The sequence below is a fragment of the Girardinichthys multiradiatus genome, chromosome Y (genome assembly GCF_021462225.1).
Source record: "Girardinichthys multiradiatus isolate DD_20200921_A chromosome Y, DD_fGirMul_XY1, whole genome shotgun sequence".
Lineage (NCBI taxonomy): Eukaryota > Metazoa > Chordata > Actinopteri > Cyprinodontiformes > Goodeidae > Girardinichthys > Girardinichthys multiradiatus.
Genome location: NC_061818.1, coordinates 31,031,507 through 31,052,635, shown reverse-complemented (window position 1 = coordinate 31,052,635; position 21,129 = coordinate 31,031,507). Strand labels below are relative to the sequence as shown.

Below are 21,129 nucleotides of genomic sequence, written 5' to 3'. Positions count from 1 at the left end.
CATTAGTTGTGACCAGAGTGGGTATTGTTCCTGATGATGAACCATTAGTGAACCAGCCCAGTCACAGGCCAGACCCAGGGGAAGTTTGTGGTGTACAGTGGGTGTTTGGAGAAAGGGGGGAGGCGCAGAAATAAAATACAGCCTGACTCCTCCTCGCACGGTTTACCCTCTCTTGATGTTGCTGTTGGAGGTCACAGCACCTAGCAACAGCCTGGATCATGCCCTAGAGGAAACATGAGACAGCACACAGGCAGATACACATGAGTACATACACACTCACACACACACACACACACACACACACACACAGCTTGTGCTGGAAGTTGCATTTCTTAAATACAAAAATAATAAACATACTCTGCATTACTGCATGTATTTTATTGCCCGTTTATTGCACATTGTGGAGCCTTCAAAAGAAGAAAAGTACAACAGCGAAAAATAAATACAGAGAAATTCTGAAAATGACCCTTAAAATGTTAATCTATAAAAGGAACGATAAACCAGTGAGCAGTGTTGCAAGCATAAAATGCTAGTTCAACAAATGGTGCATTCAACCTTTTTTCTTCAGGTCTATACTTTGACAAAAATAATGGGTTAGTGGTGGTTAATTAAAAATGCCTTCCACACTCATTGGCACCCCAGTTAAAAATGTGTAAAAATCCTGAAAATAAAGTTAGGTATTTTTAGAAACACAGAAATAATTATTTTTCACTAAATCAATAATACCACACTTAACGGCTATTACCTCATTTTAGCAGACAGCACTTAGTCGTCTCCAAAAACATCTCGCAGTGTTGGAGCATACAAAGAAGGAGATATTTGATCATTACTCTTTCTGTAATCTCTTTAGATCATCCTGAGTCCTCGATCATCATACATCTACAAATCTTCTGTGGGATTGAAGTCTGGGTACTGAGATCCAGTGATGACTCATTTATATTATTATATATTTATATTTAAAATGTCTTGATATTTTGAAGACTTCATGATGCCATAACTCAGCTCAAGGTTCCCAAGGTCTCTGAAAGAGAAACAGGCCCACAGCATAACAAGTCCTACGCCATACATAGCAGTAGATATAAGGTGGATTTTCATGTATTATTCCTTGGTTTCACACAAGACCCACTTGGGTTGTTTGTTGCTGAAAAGCTAAATATCAGTCTAAACTTAAAAAATACTAAGCTTCAGTTAAAGTATCCGTTTAATTTAGCAAACTCTTGACATTTACATCTTAAATGGTAGAAGACAGAAAAGGCTTTATCTTGGCATGTCTCCCACATAACTAGAAGTAGTTTGCATAAAGGTAGTTTAACAGTCATTGAGGTGGCTTGGTGACCCTACAGTGCCAGCCTTTGTTGTTGTTCTCTAACAGTAAGGTTTGGATATTTTTTTACCTCCCGTCCTTACTGTGTGGCATGGCAGGACAAGTTAAAAGAAACAGGCCTTTGTGTCATTTCATTTTTATATTCCATAGAATCAGGAACTGATGGTCTTTTAATTAAACTATTTCCATATATTCTGAACAAGTGAAAGTAAAAAAAAAAAAAGTTTACATCATATCTAACTTAAAAAAACAACTGTAAGCTTAAAAACAAATTATTTTGTAACAACAATTCTTTGTAAAAATAAAACTTTTTTTAACCTGGATTCCCCCCTTACTAAAAAGATTATGATGCTGCAATAAAAGATCTGATTTTAACATATCTTTAGCAGAGAGCCAATAATGGTGGAGCATGCAGTATTAATCACATAAGTTTGTTGTTTGGAGAAATACACCAAGTTTGCACTACAAGCATCACCGATTGAAGTGTAGCCAAAGTTACAAAACATGAAAATCAGACTATAAAAATTTATTTATGTTAGATTTTAACTTCACTTTCCTTTGCCTTGATTCCTAATTTGAAAGTTATGTACAAAATAATTGTTTCTGTTCAGGTGGAAGTTCACAAGAGCACATAATTTTGTTTTCTAGTGTTAAAAACAAGTGGTTACACACAGGAGTGCAGGTAATGAGGTTTACTCAGATTTACTCAGGTGCTTGCTAAGTTGTTTGCTGCCCAGACTGAATTTTAGCTGCAGGCACCTGTTTATATTTTCAGTAATTATACAGTTTCCGTGGGTAAGAGCTGCTCTGAAGATTGATAACACAGGCAGAAGAGCAGGCCCACATCTGTAGGTGGAACTCTTTCCCAACTGGTAAAATGTACACCGTGGTACAGAAAATCCTTCCGACCTGGCCGCCTCTCAGGAGATCTCTATGTTCACCACCAGTCACTTTCATTGCACTACGTTCTGCATTCACAGCACTCATTGCATGTGCATACTTATGCATCTTTGCCAGAGCATACTTTTGCTCATGGATGCATATGCTTAAAGAAGCAAAGGCAAACACAGAAACAGCTAATCCACCACAGGTTTGGATTTTGGCAATATTTCATTAATTTTGCATTCAGTGTACTTTCACACAGTCAGCAGCCTAAAAATAGCTGAAGGACTCTGGCTCGCAGCCCAGCCTCTAACTGTCAATATGCTATCTTACCCCTCGCCCTGACATTCAGTGTTTAACCTACAGCATCCCAGCCAGAAACAGCACTGACCTGTAAATTAATTATTTTGAAAGCCTGTATGGTATAAAAAGTTAAGCTATTATAATATTAAAGTAGATTTTTTTGTTGTTTAAAGGGAACATTAGATTTTAGTTGAAAAAACTATATTTTCTGCTTCTGGCTTTGATGTGAAAATACCAGATAATGTGAGGGCATATCTTAGCTGTTTACTTGCACAGTCAATTGTTATATCTTTTGCAAGAGCTATAGTTTTAGCTCTCCAGGCTGTTTGTTAGCTGTCATTGACTGTGCTTCTTTATCAATCTTATCTTTCCGTCTGCCTGATTCTGGTTTGAGAACTCCTCCTCACTTTGCTTTTGATGACGGTTAACAATAACAATCGCTCTGGCACTGGGTGCTCCTATTTTTATTTTGTTCAGAGGAATGTTTGCTTCCAAAATTCCAAGAGAGGGCTGACTGAGGTCAAGAGCTTTTAATGAGTGTTTAACTACATTTATTACATTATTATTGGCAATTCAGAAAATAATTTTAAATTGTCAAAAGATGTTTTCAATACGTATGTGTCAACAGTCTACTAAGAGAAATTACAGTACAGATTAAGAGCATCATTGTGCATTTACCAGACTAAAATTTTGATTGATTGATTGCCAGTTATGACTTGCATGATTTGACTGTGCTCATGACAGATGCCTCAAGTATAGAATATCACTCATTGCACAAGCTCTGCAGGCAGTTTATGTATTGACAGTCTGAGATAGTGCACTATAGTCTGGAGGGCAAAGGAGACCTCTAATGTAAAAAAAAACCAGCGGGGGCAACAGGGAATGCATGGGGTTAACTTGGGGAATACGGTCACAATTGAAGCTGAAATAGTTCTTCATCATCAGCCTGCCACTCATTTGATCATGTGTGCCACTGATCCTCATGAACAGATGTATCCAAAGATACCCAAGATCACCAACACTTTCATACATCTGTGTTCACACTGTGAAGTCCCCAGATCAGCAGAGGAAGGCATGAGTTAGCATATATTACAACATTAAAAACTGAGAACAAGTTCACATTTCATCATGCCTAGAACCACAAACCACAGATACTAATCTCAAAAATGCGATGTGTATTTGTATTCAGTCCCCTTTACAATGAGAGCCTCAGTTATATCCCATCACAACCAACTTTCTTAGTCACCTAGTTGTTAAAAACGGTCCCCCTGTTTGTACTGTAATCTCAGTATAGATTCAGCTGTTCTACTGTTCCCAAGCTTTGGACATCTAAGTTTAGGGTAACTCTAGAAAAGCTGCAGAGATTCGCAGATCACATGGGAGAATCTCAGGACAACAATTAGTTGTGCACTCTACAAATCTGGTGTGGTAAGAGTGGCAAGAAGAAACCCATTGTTGAAAAAATGCCAGACGAAGTTTTGTACAAAGTGTGCCACATGATCAAAGTATAACCGTGTGCACAACTTTATGTCAGTCTGCATTAAATCCCAACAAAATATAATGAAATTTGTGGTGGCAACCTGACAAAATGTGAGGGGTTCAAAATAATGTGAATGCGTTTGCAATGTCCCATAATTGTAATAAATATTTGATTCATTTAAATATCTTTGCAAGCTGTTATTTTATCCCATTTTCCTCATAAACCTCTCTGTCACAAACAATCCACCTGCACAACTGGATATTTTACAGTGAAACTTTCAGGTTAAGTCGTGTGGTAGTTGAAGAACTTCACAACCATATCCCATTACAAAGGCCAATAACATTCCTCTGTTCACAGGCCTATAGGCTAAACTTTGGTTGGACCTAGGCATGCTAAACTGGTGACAGAGGGGGTGTGACCACAGCAGGATGAGGTTTAGTTTCAATGCTGAACACAGTGGGGAGGAAATCCTCTTTGATGCTCAGTTCCTCTCCTAGGTCCAAACTTTGGGACTGTCAGATAAACTTTCCAGCTTCTAAAGAGAAGATGGATTGCCAAAACAGAGGAGCTTTCTTTATCTTCTCATTGAATGTGCAGAAACCCCAAAAGCAGAAAATTCATCTGCACTATTCAGATCAGTCCTAACCAAAAGAACTTGCAAAACATTTAAGAAAAGGACAGCAGCCACCAGAAGCAATACAGTAATCTTTCTTTTTTTGTCTGCAGTCCAGACTTTGCATCCCTTTCTGCTGACAGCGATTTTGACCAACATGGGAGTATGCAACTGGGATGTGGGCTGCAGTGAAACACAATCCTGGAGACAGAAACTCTAACAGGAGTCTGCTCTGTCTTTGATCAAAATGGCATGCACCATTTGGTTTTACAATTCATGTCTTTTGAAAACCCCATGAGCCAATGTCAAGACACTGTGTTGTTAGGAAAGGTGGGCAGGATGTTAAGGGACTGAGGAAGGTTTTAGCACAAAGAATCACAACACAACTCTCCTTTAGCTTTTAAAACAAAAGCTTTGACATTAAAACACAGTTCAAAGCTCTGCTGTGTCAGTTGTTTTTTCTAGATAGAAACGTCTTTCTCTCGTTCTGTTTTGAGGCTTGCAGCCAATCTGCACTCTGGGGTTCCAATCAGTCTCTACTCCGGAATGCCTCACACAGACCAGTGTATCAGGTTGTCTTGCGTGCATGAATGTGTGTGAGCATGTGTGTGTTTGCTAATCAGGAATCATGTGTCATCTCCTGGAAAGAGAAAAAGAATGGAAATGAAAGTGGAAGATGTGAATGAAGACAATAAAAGACACAACAGTTCTGGGAGGAAAACTAAAATCCAGATGTTTCTCAATTCAGGTTCTTTATTTGCCAAAAACTATTTTTAAAAGGTCCTGTGAAATAATTTAATAATATCTGAGGATTTTATACTTTTGCTGATTGAACTGTCTTCATTTATTTTAGAGATTATAAATAAAAGAGAAAGGACTTTTCTTTTCTTTTTTTCCTTTACAAGTGGACACCCAGCTCTAAAAATAAAACATATGTCTCTCCAGGTTTGCGGGTACAGGGGCCCCATCCGTATTGTATTGGGATATGGTGGGAGGACAGGGAGGATCTGGCCTAGACTGGAGGGAGATTCTGCAGAGACGGAAAGCAGCTGGTGTACTCTCGACAGGGGGAACATAAAAACATTTATCTGGTAAACCGTTTTGTGCCAAGCTACTCCAGAATACTATAAAAAAATAAAACAAAAGTTAGTCAAGAAAATTTATTTAGTTAAATCAATGACACATTTGTGTGGCTTGTCTGGATGAAATGTGGGATAAATCTATCTGAATACACAAAGTAAAAAAAAGTAGTCATCAAACTCCAGAACGTGGTCCAGCAGCTTCCTGTTGAGGATTGAGTGAAAGCCACCCGACTGAGAAGTGTGAAGCAGTCTGCACAGAGCAGAGAAGGGAAATGAAGGGATATTATGGGAGAATGAAGTATGAGTGCTGCTGGGCTAAATAAGTGTCTGGAGTTGAAGCCAGCCCACCTTTCTCCTACAGCTGTATCTATGTCAACTACTTAGTAAACCCATCACTGAACAGTCATTTAGATTTCACAAGAAGCAGAAAGAGTGAAGCCATTTTTTTTTTGTAAAGCAAATTGGTACTTTCTTTCTGATTCCTACAGCTTTTTTTTATTTTGTGGCACTAATGGCCTTTATTTCGTAAGTTGACCAACAGGAAATGGGGTTGAGAGATAGAGGTTAGGACATGCAGCTAAGGTCAGCGGGCTGGTCCTCGAACCCGTCCAGATTCCCACTACTTTTAAGGATTACCATCAGTGTCATGGTGTCCAGATGGGTATGATACCAACCATCAACTGCTGCAACACCCTCCTAAATGGTCTCCCAGCCTGTGTTGTGAAACCTCTGCAGATGGTCCAAAAAGAGGATAGACGTCTGGTCCTCATTCAGTCTAAAAGAGCACACCTCACCCCTTTGTTCTTTGAGCTCCACTGGCTACCCTAATGCCTGGTTTACACGGCAGGATTTTGAAATTGTCGGCTGATTTTCAAATCCTAGGTATAACAAGGTATCACAGGTTTGGTCCTACAGTGTGTGGTGTCCAGCCATACGGCAAGCACAACAGACCACATGCAAACAGATTTCAGTGACGAATATTGAGATGTCAGATGGGAAATCTCGCAAAACCTCTCGAGATCAAACGTGAGTTCAGAGTAATTCCCTTCCATGTTTCTGTCATGTCGCTTTCCCAGACAAGGCAATCCAACATGTTGAATATCTCCGATTTTAAGTCCTTCCAAGCAGACTAGATCACTCTTAACACAACACACATGGCAGGATTATCTCATAAGATTATCTTAAAACCCGTCACGATAATTTTGGCATGTCAGAAGAGGAAGATCGGGGCAAAAATCGGCATAAAAATCCTGCTGTGTGAACCAGGCATTTGCCACCCATATCAAATTCGAGTCTGTGGTGTTAGTCTACAAGGTGGTCAATGAAATAACTCCTTTCTTTTTGAATGCTCTTGCAATGGATTGTCGGCTAGCATTGGCAACACCACTGTCAAGACTCTTCTCATGGATCAGTCGACAGTGGTGGAATGACCTACCAAAGACTACCAAAACAGGGAAATGCGTCCCTGTCTATCTTCAAGAAGCTCTTGAGGACAAAGCTCTTCAGAGAACATCTCCTACCATAGCACCTTCCCTGTATTTCCTTGCCCAAATGCGTACCCCAACTGCACTTTCTCTTTGTGCATTTCCATCTATGACTGCACTCTATTTCTACACTGTCACCCTTGACACCTCTGATAAAACCTGACTAGTGGTCCTCCTTCTAAGTGGCTTATTGTTAGCTTTGATTATTAACTGCATTTTATATCCTCATTTGTAAGGTGCTTTGCATATAAAAGCTTCTGCCAAATGCATAAACTTGGACGTCAAACAATTTATGATGTAAGAAACGGAACATAATGTTACAGCAACACACTAAATGGGACTGTAGTTTTTCAAAACCATCATGTTTTACCTATGATGACAATAAAGTTCTATTTAATCCCTACTGACCGCCAGAGGCAGGGCTTCAAGCACAGAATGATCATTCTTGCGCATGCGCAGGTCGAGAAATTAATAACAACATGGTCACATGTGACCTAACGGTGGCTCACGTGAGTCTATATAGTCACATGACACCGGGAGCCCAGTCCCTTCTTTCTTCTCGCGCGCAGGTTGATGAATGCAGGTGTTGACTTGTGTTTGTTTGTTCTTCGTTCCTCTTGTTGCTTGCTGGACGGACACAAGGGCCTTTTCCCACCCGACAGCGGATGGCAGGGCCATCGGGTTGGGCTGCATGCCCCCTGTCGAGTCTGCCATTGCCTCCCTCATCATTCCTCCCGATGAGGCGTTGAGGACTAATGCCCGTTGTCCACGACAGCAATGCCGTGTCATGGATGATTTGCTGTGTAGGGCCTACGACTCAGGTGCCCGGATGGGCCGCATAGGGAACTCCCTCTCCCATCTGATGTTGGGCCTCTCCTCTTCGTTAGAGTCGGTTCCCTTGGACCAGTCAACTCAGGGCTTGTTGGACGCCTCTCTGCAGGCCTTCGCCCTGATGACGCGTGAGCTTGGACCCACGCTCTCTACATTGGTCCATGCTCGGCGCCAGGTATGGCTGGCGCAATCGCCCCTGACCGAGCCTTGCAGGAGAACGCTGAGGGCTCTTCCTGTGGTTCCGGGGGAACTCTTCGGTTCCGCTGCACTGGAGGCCTTGGAGCGTACACCCCAGGCCTCAAGAACACGGCAGCAGCTGGCGGGTCTCCATAGACCTCCCCGCCGGCCAGCTGCTACTGGGGCAGCTAGGAACTCGTTCCGTGGTTCCCTCCCCCCTCCTGTCCCTTTCTTGGGGTCCACAAGCACGGCTCCTAGACCGAGACCGACTAGGGCCCAAGGGGACCATGGTAGGGCCCAGGGTTTGCGCCCAGTTCGGTCTGCTCATCCCAGTCGGCATTTCCTCAGGCCCTCCTGGGGCCGGGGGGCCAGCCGGTGATGTTCCGGAGCCGGCGGTGGGGTTTTTCTCCCTGGGCCAGCTCAGTTATTGGGCTGTTCACGCATCAGACTCATGGGTGTTGTCCACTCTGTCCCGGGGATACCGTCTTCAGTTCCGCCGCCGGCCTCCTACCCCCAGCCGGGCCAAGATGACGGTCATCTGCGACCCGATGAAGGTTCGGGCCCTGGACCAGGAGATCTGCACCTTGCTGGCCAAGGGTGCGATTATTCCGGTGGACCCCCTGCGGGATCCCAGGGGTTTTTATTCAGTTTATTTTCTGGTTCCCAAGAAGACCGGCGGTCTTCGTCCAATTCTGGACCTCTGGGGTCTGAACACTTTTCTCAAGGTTCTGCCTTTCCATATGTTGACCACCCGGGAGGTCCTGCAGGAGATCTCCCCGGGAGACTGGTTCACGACTATCGACCTGAAGGACGCCTATTTTCATGTCCCCATTGCTCCGGACTATAGGCGCTTTCTCCGCTTTGCCTTTCACGGGAGGCACTTCCAGTTCCGGGTTCTTCCCTTTGGTCTTTCCCTTTCTCCTCGGGTGTTCACCCGGTGTGTGGCAGCGGCCCTTTCCCCCCTGCAGGCATGGGGACTGCGGATCCTGCCCTATTTGGACGACTGGCTCATTTGTGCTGCAACCCGCGATCAGGCGATCCGAGACACCCAGACAGTGCTCGCCCACATACCTCAGCTGGGTTTGAGGGTGAACCTGGAGAAGAGCAGCCTGACCCCCTCCCAGGTGACTATTTTCTTAGGCATGGTTCTAGATTCTGGTTCCATGACCGCCTTTCCTTCTCCTCGGCGCGTCTGCGATATCCTGGCCATGCTTCTGAGCTTCCGTCTTGGCAGGGCTCCACGGTTTGTGGAGTGGCTGCGTCTTCTGGGCATGCTCAATGCTGCGTCCAGCGTGGTGCCTCTGGGGCTTCTTTCCTTGCCTATATTCCGGGTCCGCAGAATGTCTCTGCGGACTTTCTGTCTCGGCAGGTGCCACTTCCGGGGGAGTGGCGGCTTCACCCGGAGGTGGTGGATTGCATTTGGGCCACCTTCGGCAGGGCGGAGGTGGACCTGTTTGCCTCCAGAGATGCAGTTCACTGTCCCTTCTGGTTTTCCCTGATGGACAATGCCAGTCCTCTGGGCTATGATGCACTGGCGCACGAGTGGCCCCGGACCCTTCTTTACGCCTTTCCCCCGTTTCCCCTGATCCCCCAGACGCTTCTGAGGACAGGCACGAGCTTCTGCTGGTAGCCCCCTTTTGGCCAGGGAGGACCTGGTTTCCTCTGTTGCGCAGGCTCTGCTCCAGCTTGCCGATGCGCCTACCCTCCAGGAGAGACCTCCTCTCCCAGATGGGAGGCCGGATTCTCCACCCCAATCTGGGCCGCCTGAAACTCTGGCTTTGGCCTCTACAGGTGCAGGCTCTGCCTTCTCCCATTATGGGGGCAGGGTTGGACAGACCATGACTGGTGCATGGGCACCGTCCACGCGGGCCACCTATGGTGCTAAATGGGCGGTCTTTGCCGGCTGGTGCCATGGTAAGGGACTGGACCCTATTCGCTGTCCTGTTTCCCATTTGCTGTCCTTCCTTCAGGAGTTGCTGGATCTAGGGCGATCCCCTTCCACCTTGAAGGTGTATGTAGCAGCCATTTCCCATTGGCATGTTGGGTTTGGTGGTTGCTCTGTTGGCCGGCATGGGGATGTTGCGCTGTTCCTGAAGGGTGCCAGGTGCTTGTGTCCGCCCAGGCGCCCTGTGGCCACTACGTGGGATTTGTCTCTAGTGCTTGCGGCTCTTCAGTCCCCCCCTTTTGAGCCCGTTACGAGGGCGGACCTCAAGTGCCTCTCCCTGAAAACCGCCTTCCTGTTGGCCATAGTTTCTGCCAGAAGGGTGGGGTGCGATGTCACTCCACTAGGAGCCTCTCCACCTCGTGGGCTGTCATGACCGGGGTGCCTCTGGAGGCCATTTGTGAAGCTGCTTCCTGGACGGCGCCAAGCACCTTTGCCAGGTTTTACAGGGTGAACGTCGCCACGCCGCATCCCCTGCAGGGAATACTGGAGCAACCGACTTGTGCGTCCCGCTGAGGTTAGTGGTGTTGCTGTGTTCCTTGGGGCCTCCGTAGGATCCCTTGGGACCCTGTTGGTATGCGTCATCCGGTGCTTGAAGCACCGCCTCTGGCGGTCAGTAGGGATGACATAGAACGAAAGTTACGAATGTAACTACGGTTCTATGAATCCCGGATGACCGCCAGAGCGCTCGGTCCCTCGGTCTCCGCGTGCTCGCGAGAAGATTGTCGGGACTGGGCTCCCGGTGTCATGTGACTATATAGACTCACGTGAGCCACCGGTAGGTCACATGTGACCATGTTGTTATTAATTTCTCGACCTGCGCATGCGCAAGAATGATCATTCAGTGCTTGATGCACCGCCTCTGGCAGTCATCCGGGATTCATAGAACCGTAGTTACATTCGTAACTTTCGTTCTTCTTTAGACCATAAATTTAGTAGGTAGGATTCTTTTTTTCTGTGATTGAAGTTCCCTTCTATTTATATTTAAGTGCAGACTATTTTTAACTTTAAACAGAAAGTAATGGAATTAGAAATACTCCCTTATGCCAAGCAGCATCCTTAAATCCTTGTAATATTCTTAATTAGATTTTTCCTCAGATTATTTCTCACTGTTTTGATTGCAGAAACAATTTGGCAGCTTTGTTTGCCTGTAAATCTGCGGTTCCACTTTGGCATTCACCATGCTTCAGTAATCTTCGGTTTGTGTTCCATCACTGTGTTGGCTTTGTTCACTTATTATAACAAAGCCTAAATTACCCTATATGTTGCAAATCTGTGGATTCCTTAGGTCAACACACTCTTTCCTTGTTCCCATTTCAGTCTCTAAACCTTTTAAAAACAAGAAAAACCACAATTTGAAAGATAGGTTTGAAAATTTATTTAGTTATTTTAATGAAAAAACATCATTCTGAAAAATCAGTTTATAGATGTTTTCAGGATTTCTTTCCTCTTTCTTACAGGAGTTCTATTGCTCATATGTTGGAGGACACCTTTTTCCATCTACCTGTTCACTTTCCTTATTTCTTTAAACACACGCTGCACAATATACACAAATCAAGCATAACACTGGGACCACTAACAGGTGAAATCATTAACCCTAATTGTCTCTTTAGCATCACTCGCAAATGGGTGGGAAAAATCAGACAAAAAGTGAATATTTTGTTTATGTGTCTTAGAAGGACACTGGGCAGCCAAAAGGATTTAAGTAGGTTTGACAGGGACCACATTGGGACGGCTAGATGAGTAGGTCAGATTATCTACAAAACTGCAGCTCTTGTGGGGTGTTCCCATTCTGCAGTGATCAATATCATCTCTGTAGATTTGGTCTCTCATTTCCCTCAGATCCCAACCTAAAAAAGCATCTGTGAGATGTACTGGACAAACCAATCTTGAAGGACTTGAAGGAACAGATTTAACTAAAGCTATATCACTACATAACAAGAAAAACACAGGCCCTGTGTAGATAGTGCAGTGACAACGGATTCTTACTTTATTCAGGGGAAAAAATTTTCCTGATGATGCGATTGCTGTCATAAGTCGTTAGGGGCGTGACAGGGGGCGTGGTTTCGCAGGGAGTGTCTCTTCTCAGCCATTCGCACGCTAGAGTTCAGGTCAATGGGCGTGGTTTATGTCTCCACACCATCCTGACCCAGCTGCTGCACGCTTTTGTTCAAACTCTGAAGTCAGTCAGTGTCTAGCAGAGGTGTTCCTTCACGCCACTAACTAATGTACGTAGAAGATGCTGAGGAAGCTGTCGTAGTTTAAACCTAACAGCGGCGGAGGAGGATTTAAGTAATTTTTCTTTTGATTCGCTTTGGAATTATGAAGTTTAAACAGTGCCTTGGATAAAGCAGCTGGAATCGTGAGGGAAGGTGATAGATTCCTTGAATCACTTCCCTGTTGGACTATGACTGCTAAAATATATAGACTCTAAATATTTTCTTTTATTTTGTAAACCAGAACGGGGAGAATAGCTTATATGCTTCCCCCCACCTTCTTCGCTGGATCTCTATGGAGAGTGCACGCCGTCTGCTCACACGTAACCTCTGGAGTCACTTGTGGCGTGAACGTTGAATCTACCGACCTGGAGAGCAGAAAACGACACACTTAACCGCATTTGAATGCCTGTGCAAGGGGTTTGTTGGTTTTTGTGCTGCCGGCAGGGCTTCAGTTTGCTGAGACTGGACTATGGGGAGAAAGAGGAGGAAGAGTCTTTTGAGTTGCGCAACAAGGAGGACTTGACTCCCAATGGACGGGTAAAACAAACAAAAAAATCTTCACCGGGTCTATTTTAATACTTCGTGTGCATGAATGATGATACCATTTCTGATTTCTTTTTATTTGTGTTTTTTTTTTTTTTTACTATTAATTTCTTGATTTTTTTTTTTTTTTTCAAAATATAATTTGGGGGATATTTCAAAAGATTTGCTTGCCTGAAATTCATAATTCCTAAAAGGTACATGGTAATTTCAAGATGTGATGAGAAAAGCAGCGTTTTGTCCTCATTTTGTTAGGTATGTTAGCATAATTTTCAGAGCATACAAAAAACCATTTTTTTTTAGATCTAAGTTAAACTTTATACTAATGTTAATGCATTTTAAGATTAAGGATAAAAACGTATGTGGTGGCTGTATGAATGCAACAGATCAATGGACGTGTGGTTTATATGCACAAGGCATGGGGTGGTTACCAGCATTAAAGAATACCAAAATTATGACTTCAGAACTGCCTAAATGTTTTCTATCACATCATTTCTGTGTTTTGCAGTGATTTATATGGGAGGCTGTGAAGAAAAATTAAAGGATTGCACATACAGTAACAGTGCTCCCCCTCCCCCAGCTGTTGGCTGTGCTCTGCTAGTCAGCTGGCTAAAAGAGGGTGGTCACAGTTTTCCTCACTTTCAACAAATACAAATTGGGCTGCTTGGAAGCATTTGTGGTAATAAAAAAGGGCTCACGGTGTGAGTCAGGGCTGCACAGTACTAACAAAATAGGCAGTTGCGATTTAATCGTTGATTTTTGGAATCAAAATAACAGCTGCGATTGACCTCGTTCTTAATTCTAGCAAGAAAGATATTTTGCAAATAAGAATTTGAAAAACACAGAATTGTGGTCTTCAGCTATTTTCCTTAAGTTTATTTTTGAACATCACAATAACAGATAAATATTTGCATTATTTTAGTAGCAGTAGGTATAAGCGCTGCATTTCCATTTTCAATAAAAGCATTCAGACAAGGTTAGGTTTTTGTCAGGGCTGCATGGAATTAGGAAGGGAATAAATTGCATTGTTACTGTTGAATATTGTAAGGACAATATTAATTGCGATTATTACAAATTTACCCTCACATTTCTTATCATGATGATGACCCCACCAATGCGGTTGAGATTTAGTATCTTGACCACACAGATCTAACATCACCTGTGGGCATAAAAGACAATGAAAGTACATCCAGATGGCCAAGTATGCTTTTGGCCAGCTGAGCATATAATATAATGAAATATAAGAGCCTTCCAAATATTGCATCAAAGTAGCCCTTTGTGACTATATCACACACATTGCTGTTGTGATGATTGTAGTTATGTTTTGTGCAACCCTAGTATTTGTTTTACATTTTTATGAAAATTAAAAACTGTAAATCTTATTCAAACCTGATTTCATGAAGTGAGCTGAAAACCAAGGATGCTTTTCATTGTACCAAACATTCCACATGATATCACTACTGGTAATGCTGCTCTGACATGAGAATATAGAGGTTTAACTGCATGTTCATTGTTAATTTTGTGGTAATAGTCAGTACTCCCTCAGTGCAGTCTTTATGGTGTTTTTGTTGGAGTAAAAAAAAACATGCTGTTGCTCAGTTTGGCGTTCAGGTTTGCACCATCTCCGAGACTTGTGCAACATTGAGCAATCCCACTCACACGTGCTCTGATGCAAGCTATAAAACTCAGTTGAACTGGGCTTGTGTGCTTGGTCTCCATCCGTTCAGTTGCAAATAAGACTACGGCCTTGTCTCCTCTCTGTAATGCTAGTCATCTGATCCGGCACAGAGAGTTCAGCATTGTCTGCCCACTTGTGAGGGGCATTGTTGCCTTGCAGTGAGGTTGGCTCTTTTTGTTTGTATGTATCTCTTTATGTACAGTGCCTTAGAAAAATCCGCCCTGAAGTATTTGTCAGAATTTTATGCTTTCTGACTTATTATTCTCACTCGATCAATCATATATATAAAATTCAGTTATATTATGGGCACACTGTAGGTATTTAGTGCTGTAATGAGGCCTCTACTGCTTTGATATATCCTGCTTTTCTGTTTATTGGCCTCTTTGTGTGCTTGCAAGCAACCAGCATGGCACTATAGATATTTGCATGAAAACGTTTGGAGCAGATTTACACAGTTTACACAGTTATTGGCTCAACAGAAGTTTTAACTGTGCCAGCAACCCCTAGATAAGGGCAACATCTGTTGCTTGGTAAGGTGTTGATGGTTAGCCCACCTTGCCTCCCTTTTAGCATGCCATTTGGCTGGCCCTTGGTAGCCAACTGAACATAGTATGACTCAACTGTGCCCCATATGTGGAATCAATACCAGATCCTTGCAGTCTCCTAAACTCATCATGACAGATACTTTGTAATTTTCCCAGATCTCTTATTAAAATGCAACCTCAGCTTCTCACAAGAGCATTGGATTAATGTTTGTTGGATTGTAGACTGGTTGGTTGAGAACAGTAGCTATTAGATGACTGATCTTAGACAAGTTTTAGATTTTTGAGCTTAAACAGAATGATGTGTGGTCTGATCTAGTGTGTATACCTCAATCTAGTTTATTTACATAAAGCATAACAATAACAGCATATTCTTTCTCAGGAGATTGTTTATTGATTAGATTGCATTTATGACTGCAAATCTGTGAGTGAATTATGTTAGAAATAAGAAAAATTGGCTTGATTTAGTAGAAATAAAACCCCTCAGTGTAGGATTTAAATCCTGCATAAATGCCTAATTCCACTGAATTCATTTCTTCTACATTAACATAAAATGTAGGTAGTCAAAGCAGTCTGTGCTAAAGATATCTATGAAAAAATGACCAGTGTTATGTTGCCTACCATTACTGTGCAATTACGGTTCAAATTTAGTTTTTGTTCTGCTGGAAGATCTTGTCTGTATGTTGACAATGGTGATGCTCTTTTATAAAGGGCCATCTCTGATTTATGAGCCTTTTCTTTGTCTTTTGATTGTCCCATGTTCCATCCTCAATTAGACCCCCCACAATGATTTATAGTCAGAAAGATTCATGAATATAAATTGACTTACTGTGGGACATAAAATGCTAATCTTAGTGATGTATATCTTTGTCGTCTGTCATGTGGCGTGTTCAGTTTATCAGATTACATCTTAATAGAAAGGACCACTTTACCATCAGAACTGAAGTTCTTTTGCCAAGTAATCAAACCAGTGAACTACTCAGGCCAGCAAAAATTACGATAAATACGTCAAATTATAAAGGAGTTACTTATTATTGCATTTTGGATGCTTTCAACGATGTGACCAATTTAAGCAAACACTGCTTCCCCTTGATTTGTGTAACTGGTTTGTGGTAAACATTGTAACTCTTTATCAAGATCCAGTTCTTTGCCAGTAATTAGATACCCACTCTAAGGCAATATACTGACATGTAATTTTGAGTTGTTGCTATCAGTTGTCCTTTAAATGTGTTAACAGAGTGAGCTGGGTAGATCTAGATGTGAATTCTTAATATTTACCAAGGAGGAGCTTCATACAATTCAAAGCTAATGCTGCTGTAATGTTGTAAGTCTACTTTCTTGCCACGTATGCTGACAGAACATGATGTTTTGTCTCGTCTTTACAGTATGTGTATCACTTTTGATGTGCTCCATTTCTGAATAGTGCTTGTTTTTTGGGATCAGTAATACAGAATTCAGTATTCTGTTGTCTGGACCGGGTACATTACTCATCACAAAAGGCTGGTTATTTTTTTTGTTTCAAAGAATTAACTGACTGCCTTGGAATGAAATATTAATTATCTATGAGTAGTCAAATGATCATTAGCCAAATTAGTCCGACAGTAGGTGAGGCTGTCCATTTCACTTCCAGCTTAAAGCAACCTGAGGTGAGTGACGCATCTGCATAGACTAGGGAGGAAATTAAGGAATGTTATTTGCCTTGCTGTGATTTACGTGTTGCATTTGTGCCATTTCTGTAGAGGTGGAGGAGCACATGTGCGATGTACATGATGTTTTGGGCCAGGCGCAAATGGGCTGAAATTTTCTGACCGTCCCAAAACATCTATGGTCACCTGACTTATCTGGTGATCAACTTGTCTACACATTTCACTGTGGCGTTATGTCTTCCTACACCATTTAAATAAAAGACACCTTTGCAATAGTTTGATGGGGCTGTTAGAGTTAATTTTTGGTAGCAAGATAGTATCCTTGCTGTAACATTGGTGTGTGTGTGTTTATATGTTCCTCTTCTGCCTTCACAAGACAGAAATACTACATCGTGTTGGCCTTTCTCCAGGAATGACCACAATGACCCACAAAACTGGTGGAGTCCCTCCCCTTAAGACTTTCAAAATCCTCACCGCAACCGCCATAGTTTGCCACGATGCTGCCAGGGGATGCCTTGATCAGTGGCATTCCCAGTACCAAGGCCATACATGCCAGTTTTCTTCAGTCTCTGGGGATGGAACTATGAGTCAGAGCTTTTGAAGTTTTGGTCCTTAAGAGCAGAAGGCCATGTCACAACCTTTCCTCTTCATGTTTACAGTCCTCATTTCAAAGAAACAGCTCCTCAGCAGCTGCCCAAATAGACCCAGTGAGCTGAATGCTTCCACTGTTGGGACAACTTGGCAGTCTTTTGGACACGATGTTTATCATTCACTTTTCTTTCCATCTTTAAAACTCCTTTTGCTCAGTTCTATGTAATGTTTAGTCACTTTCACCAATAAACTACCACCACTCAGTGTGTTGGCTTTGGCAGTTGTGAGTGTGAATTGGAACATCGCCGCACATCTTGTTTTTGGTGCCATCTAGTCTTAAAGAGAGTGGATCCCATTAACCATCAAAACTGCCCTCTGCCTTCAGAGGTGTCCTGGTACGCTGGTTTATATTTGGTTTCCGTTGCGTCTCTGCTTTACCACCTCTAGGCCACACATCTGGTCTTCAGGCCGACACTAGCAGAGCCCAAGCATTTCCTCCTGGTTACTCAGCCTCCCAGGAGAGCTGAAGGGAAAGATAAAGAGAGCAAGAGAGTAGACTGTGGAAAGCAAGAGCGGAAGTAAGCCACGAAATGAACACATCAGGGCATCTTTCCCGCTTTTCCTTTACACACTGCTCTGGTCTGGAGTGATTCATCCTTTGCTCGTCCAAAAGGGAGATTTTTTCTCTTTTTTCTTTTTTGCAAAGGCTCTGCATTGCACGCTATCTTTGTTCCGCATCCCACTGTACATTAACTCTATTGGACAGTTTTCTTCCTGTAAATTGTCATGTTTTGTGAAGGCTGGCTCAAAAAAAAAAACTGTCTTTAGCCACTAGATTGTTGATGATCTACTGTTTGTATTCTGAAATGACAGCTTGTCAGTCCCTGATGTTCTTAATTTTGAATTGTTTTTCTTCTCACCAAAGAGTTCTGTTCTTTGCGGCTGTTTGCTTGTCTAAATCTGTTGCTGTATGGCAACAAGCAGGGGCAGAGAATTACATACTATCTTCCATTCATAAGTCACCAACAGTGTTCAGTTATTCTTGCTTGTCTGGTTTGGCATTTACAGTACCTCCTTTGGGTTAAACATTAATGAAGTGTCATTATACAAACCCTAATCATTTCCTCATTTGCCCCAGAACCCATCAACTTTAAAAGTATATTTAGATTCAATACCAGCCTCTAAAATTGTTGAATATGTTTTCTTTCTTATTTTTGAAGCACCCAAAAAGAAGCAGCAGGTTTCTGTGGTGACATAGGTAAACGTAGGACAGTTTGCCCAGTAGTAAAGTGTGGTGTGTGAACAGTGAGGGGCCCAGAGCTGACCTGGATAATGTTTCAGGTAGGCCTGAGTTTGGGCCGTGGCAGCCGCGGGAGCTAGCTCAAGGCCGTGGTTTGCAGAGACAAAAAGTCAGTCCGCGGGAACACACAATGTTGCTTTGCACACTGGAAAATTGGTCCAAGCTGCACACTGGCAGGCTCTGATGTCTGATGGGGTTTTCCAAGGTCAGGTTAAAACTTTAGGAGCAGAATCACTTTGAATGGAAACATCCTCTCCTACCCTCTGTTTAGTGAAGGAGATTTGAAATAAAGACATTCATTGTTCAATCAATGACATTTAGTTTTTAATATCTAGCAGTAGTAATGCTATTTAGTCATAGGATAGGCCTATTTCAAAGTTCACATAGTGCCGACTTCTTAGAATGACTTTATGCAGGTTAGAATAAATAGGCGCCTTGCTGATTTGTAGCTTTGATTTCACTTAATTATTATCGTTGTACCAGTAACTTTAACTGTTTATATAGATCTAATGCTGTCTCCCCCTTAAAACATTAAGGCAACTGTTTCTGTTTTGCACTTTCAAATTAGGAAGAAATGACCAGTCTGAATTAACGCATTCTTGGGTGTGAAGATTGGGGAGCAAGCAGCCGTAGCACAAAAGACCCCTCTGTTCTTAGCTCTTACACTAAATTAGCCTGTTTTGCATGCTATATTTCTCTTCACAAGCATACACCTAGCAAGTGCAAGCCAAGCATTACAGGAACAGTGCAGCTACGTGCTAAGACTGCCAGAAACAACTGCATGAGCTGCTGTAGCATGGCCTCTGAAGGCAAACTATTCAGGAATCACTCCAACCTGTGGATAATTTCCAAGGAAAGTGTGACTTTTTTATCTGTTTACACATTTTCTCTCTGTCTTCTGTTGACAGACCCCAACTGAGGTGACAGTTTCTCAGCCTACTTGTGCAGCCAATGGAACAAACGGGTAAGAAAAGGGAAACAATTTCTTCCAAAAATTTTTTCGGAAGTAATAGTTTCCTCTTTTTACTTGTATACTTCCCTACTTCCCCTAAGTGCTCGGGAATTTCTTCATTTATCCAGGGCCAGGCCTATTTTTCAGTACCATTTTTCACTTCCTCTACAGCATCTCATGAGGTACATATTACATATTATTTGGGGTACATTTATGTCATATTGAATTGACATGATAGTGATTTATAAAATTTTTCTCTGACTTTCATATCAATAATTTCAATCACTTTGAGAGTTTTAAGGCTTTTGACCCAAAGTGTAACTGGAAAATACATCAAACAAATAATACAGAGCCTTTAAAAACAGTTAATCCCCTTTGAACCTTTTCACATTCCTATTTCTAATGTGAAGGAGAGGGAAACAAATACACATCTGAAGTTTGGTATGTCTCTAACATTCTGTATTCTAAATACCCCTAAAAAATGTCATGGTAACTCTAGCTGCAGAGATCCACACATCAGCTAGGAAAATCTATTGAAATGACAGCTGTTAGTAGTATATTTAAAAAAAAGAAAACCATGGTTGAAAGGCAGCCATAAGGAGTCAATTTTACTACAAGCCACATGGAGGACTCAATAAATATGTGGAAGACGGGGGGGGGGCACATTATTCTTTTTCTTAGATGGATGTCATGTTTCCATGTTTCAATATACAGATTCCTGTAATGATTTAATGGGGGGACCAAGCTACATTTTTGCCAGATTGGGGGGGGGCAAAAATCCCCCTGTGATTTCCACCTATGTCTGTGGGGACACTTCAGACACTGAGGTTCACCTTCATCAAGACAGCAACCAATGGTTCAGAATATATGACGGCATATTTAAATGTTACAATTGGCGATTCCCAACCAGGGGTCTTTCTGCATGGAGTTTGCATGTTCTCCCTGTGCATGCGTGGGTTCTCACCGAGTACTCCGGCTTCCTCCCACAGTCCAAAGACATGCCTGTTAGGTTAATTGGTCACTCTAAATTGCCCTTAGGTGTATGAATGAATGAGTGTGTGCATGGTTGTTTGTGTGTTGCCCTGCGATGGACTGGCGACTTGTCCAGGGTGTACCCTGCCTCTCGCCCATAGACTGCTGGAGATAGGCACCAGCTCCCCCGCGACCCACTATGGAATAAGCGGTAGAAAATGACTGACTGACACACATGACCTGGTGTGTCTGGAGATTTGAAGGGAAAAAAACCTGAAAGGAAGAAGTAAAGACTATGTGACTCAGTCCTGTACCTTTATCACTCCCTGTGGAGGCATGGCTTAGATGTGTACATGTCATTTCTAGAGTGTAGTGGCCTTGGGCGACAGCATAATTAACAACTGGTTTTGAGTGTGTCAAGAGCCTGGCTGTAATCAGGAGAGGTGAGGTTAGAATGTATCACTTGGTCATTACCTGACCAATAGGAGGACACGCCCAGACGTTCAGCTGTATTAAGGAAATGACAAGTAAAGCTCTGATAGGTCGTCAACTTTGTAATGAAACTAGTGGT

General features: G+C 42.7%; 1 protein-coding gene across 3 annotated transcripts in view; it reads left to right on the top strand.

Moving 5' to 3' along the window:
* The first annotated feature begins 12,320 nt into the window (after nt 1-12,320).
* The window catches only part of LOC124863695 (unconventional myosin-X-like), a 49,610-nt gene continuing 40,801 nt past the window's right edge, over nt 12,321-21,129 (top strand). The window contains exons 1-3 of one of the 3 annotated variants that reach the window (XM_047358125.1): nt 12,321-12,490; nt 12,579-12,874; nt 19,543-19,598. In XM_047358125.1, the coding sequence (XP_047214081.1) occupies nt 12,740-12,874; nt 19,543-19,598 (191 nt within the window). In that variant the 5' untranslated portion in view covers nt 12,321-12,490; nt 12,579-12,739. Of the gene's footprint in view, nt 12,875-19,542; nt 19,599-21,129 lie in introns of all 3 variants that reach the window. The other 2 variants (XM_047358123.1, XM_047358126.1) reach the window with 2 other exon arrangements.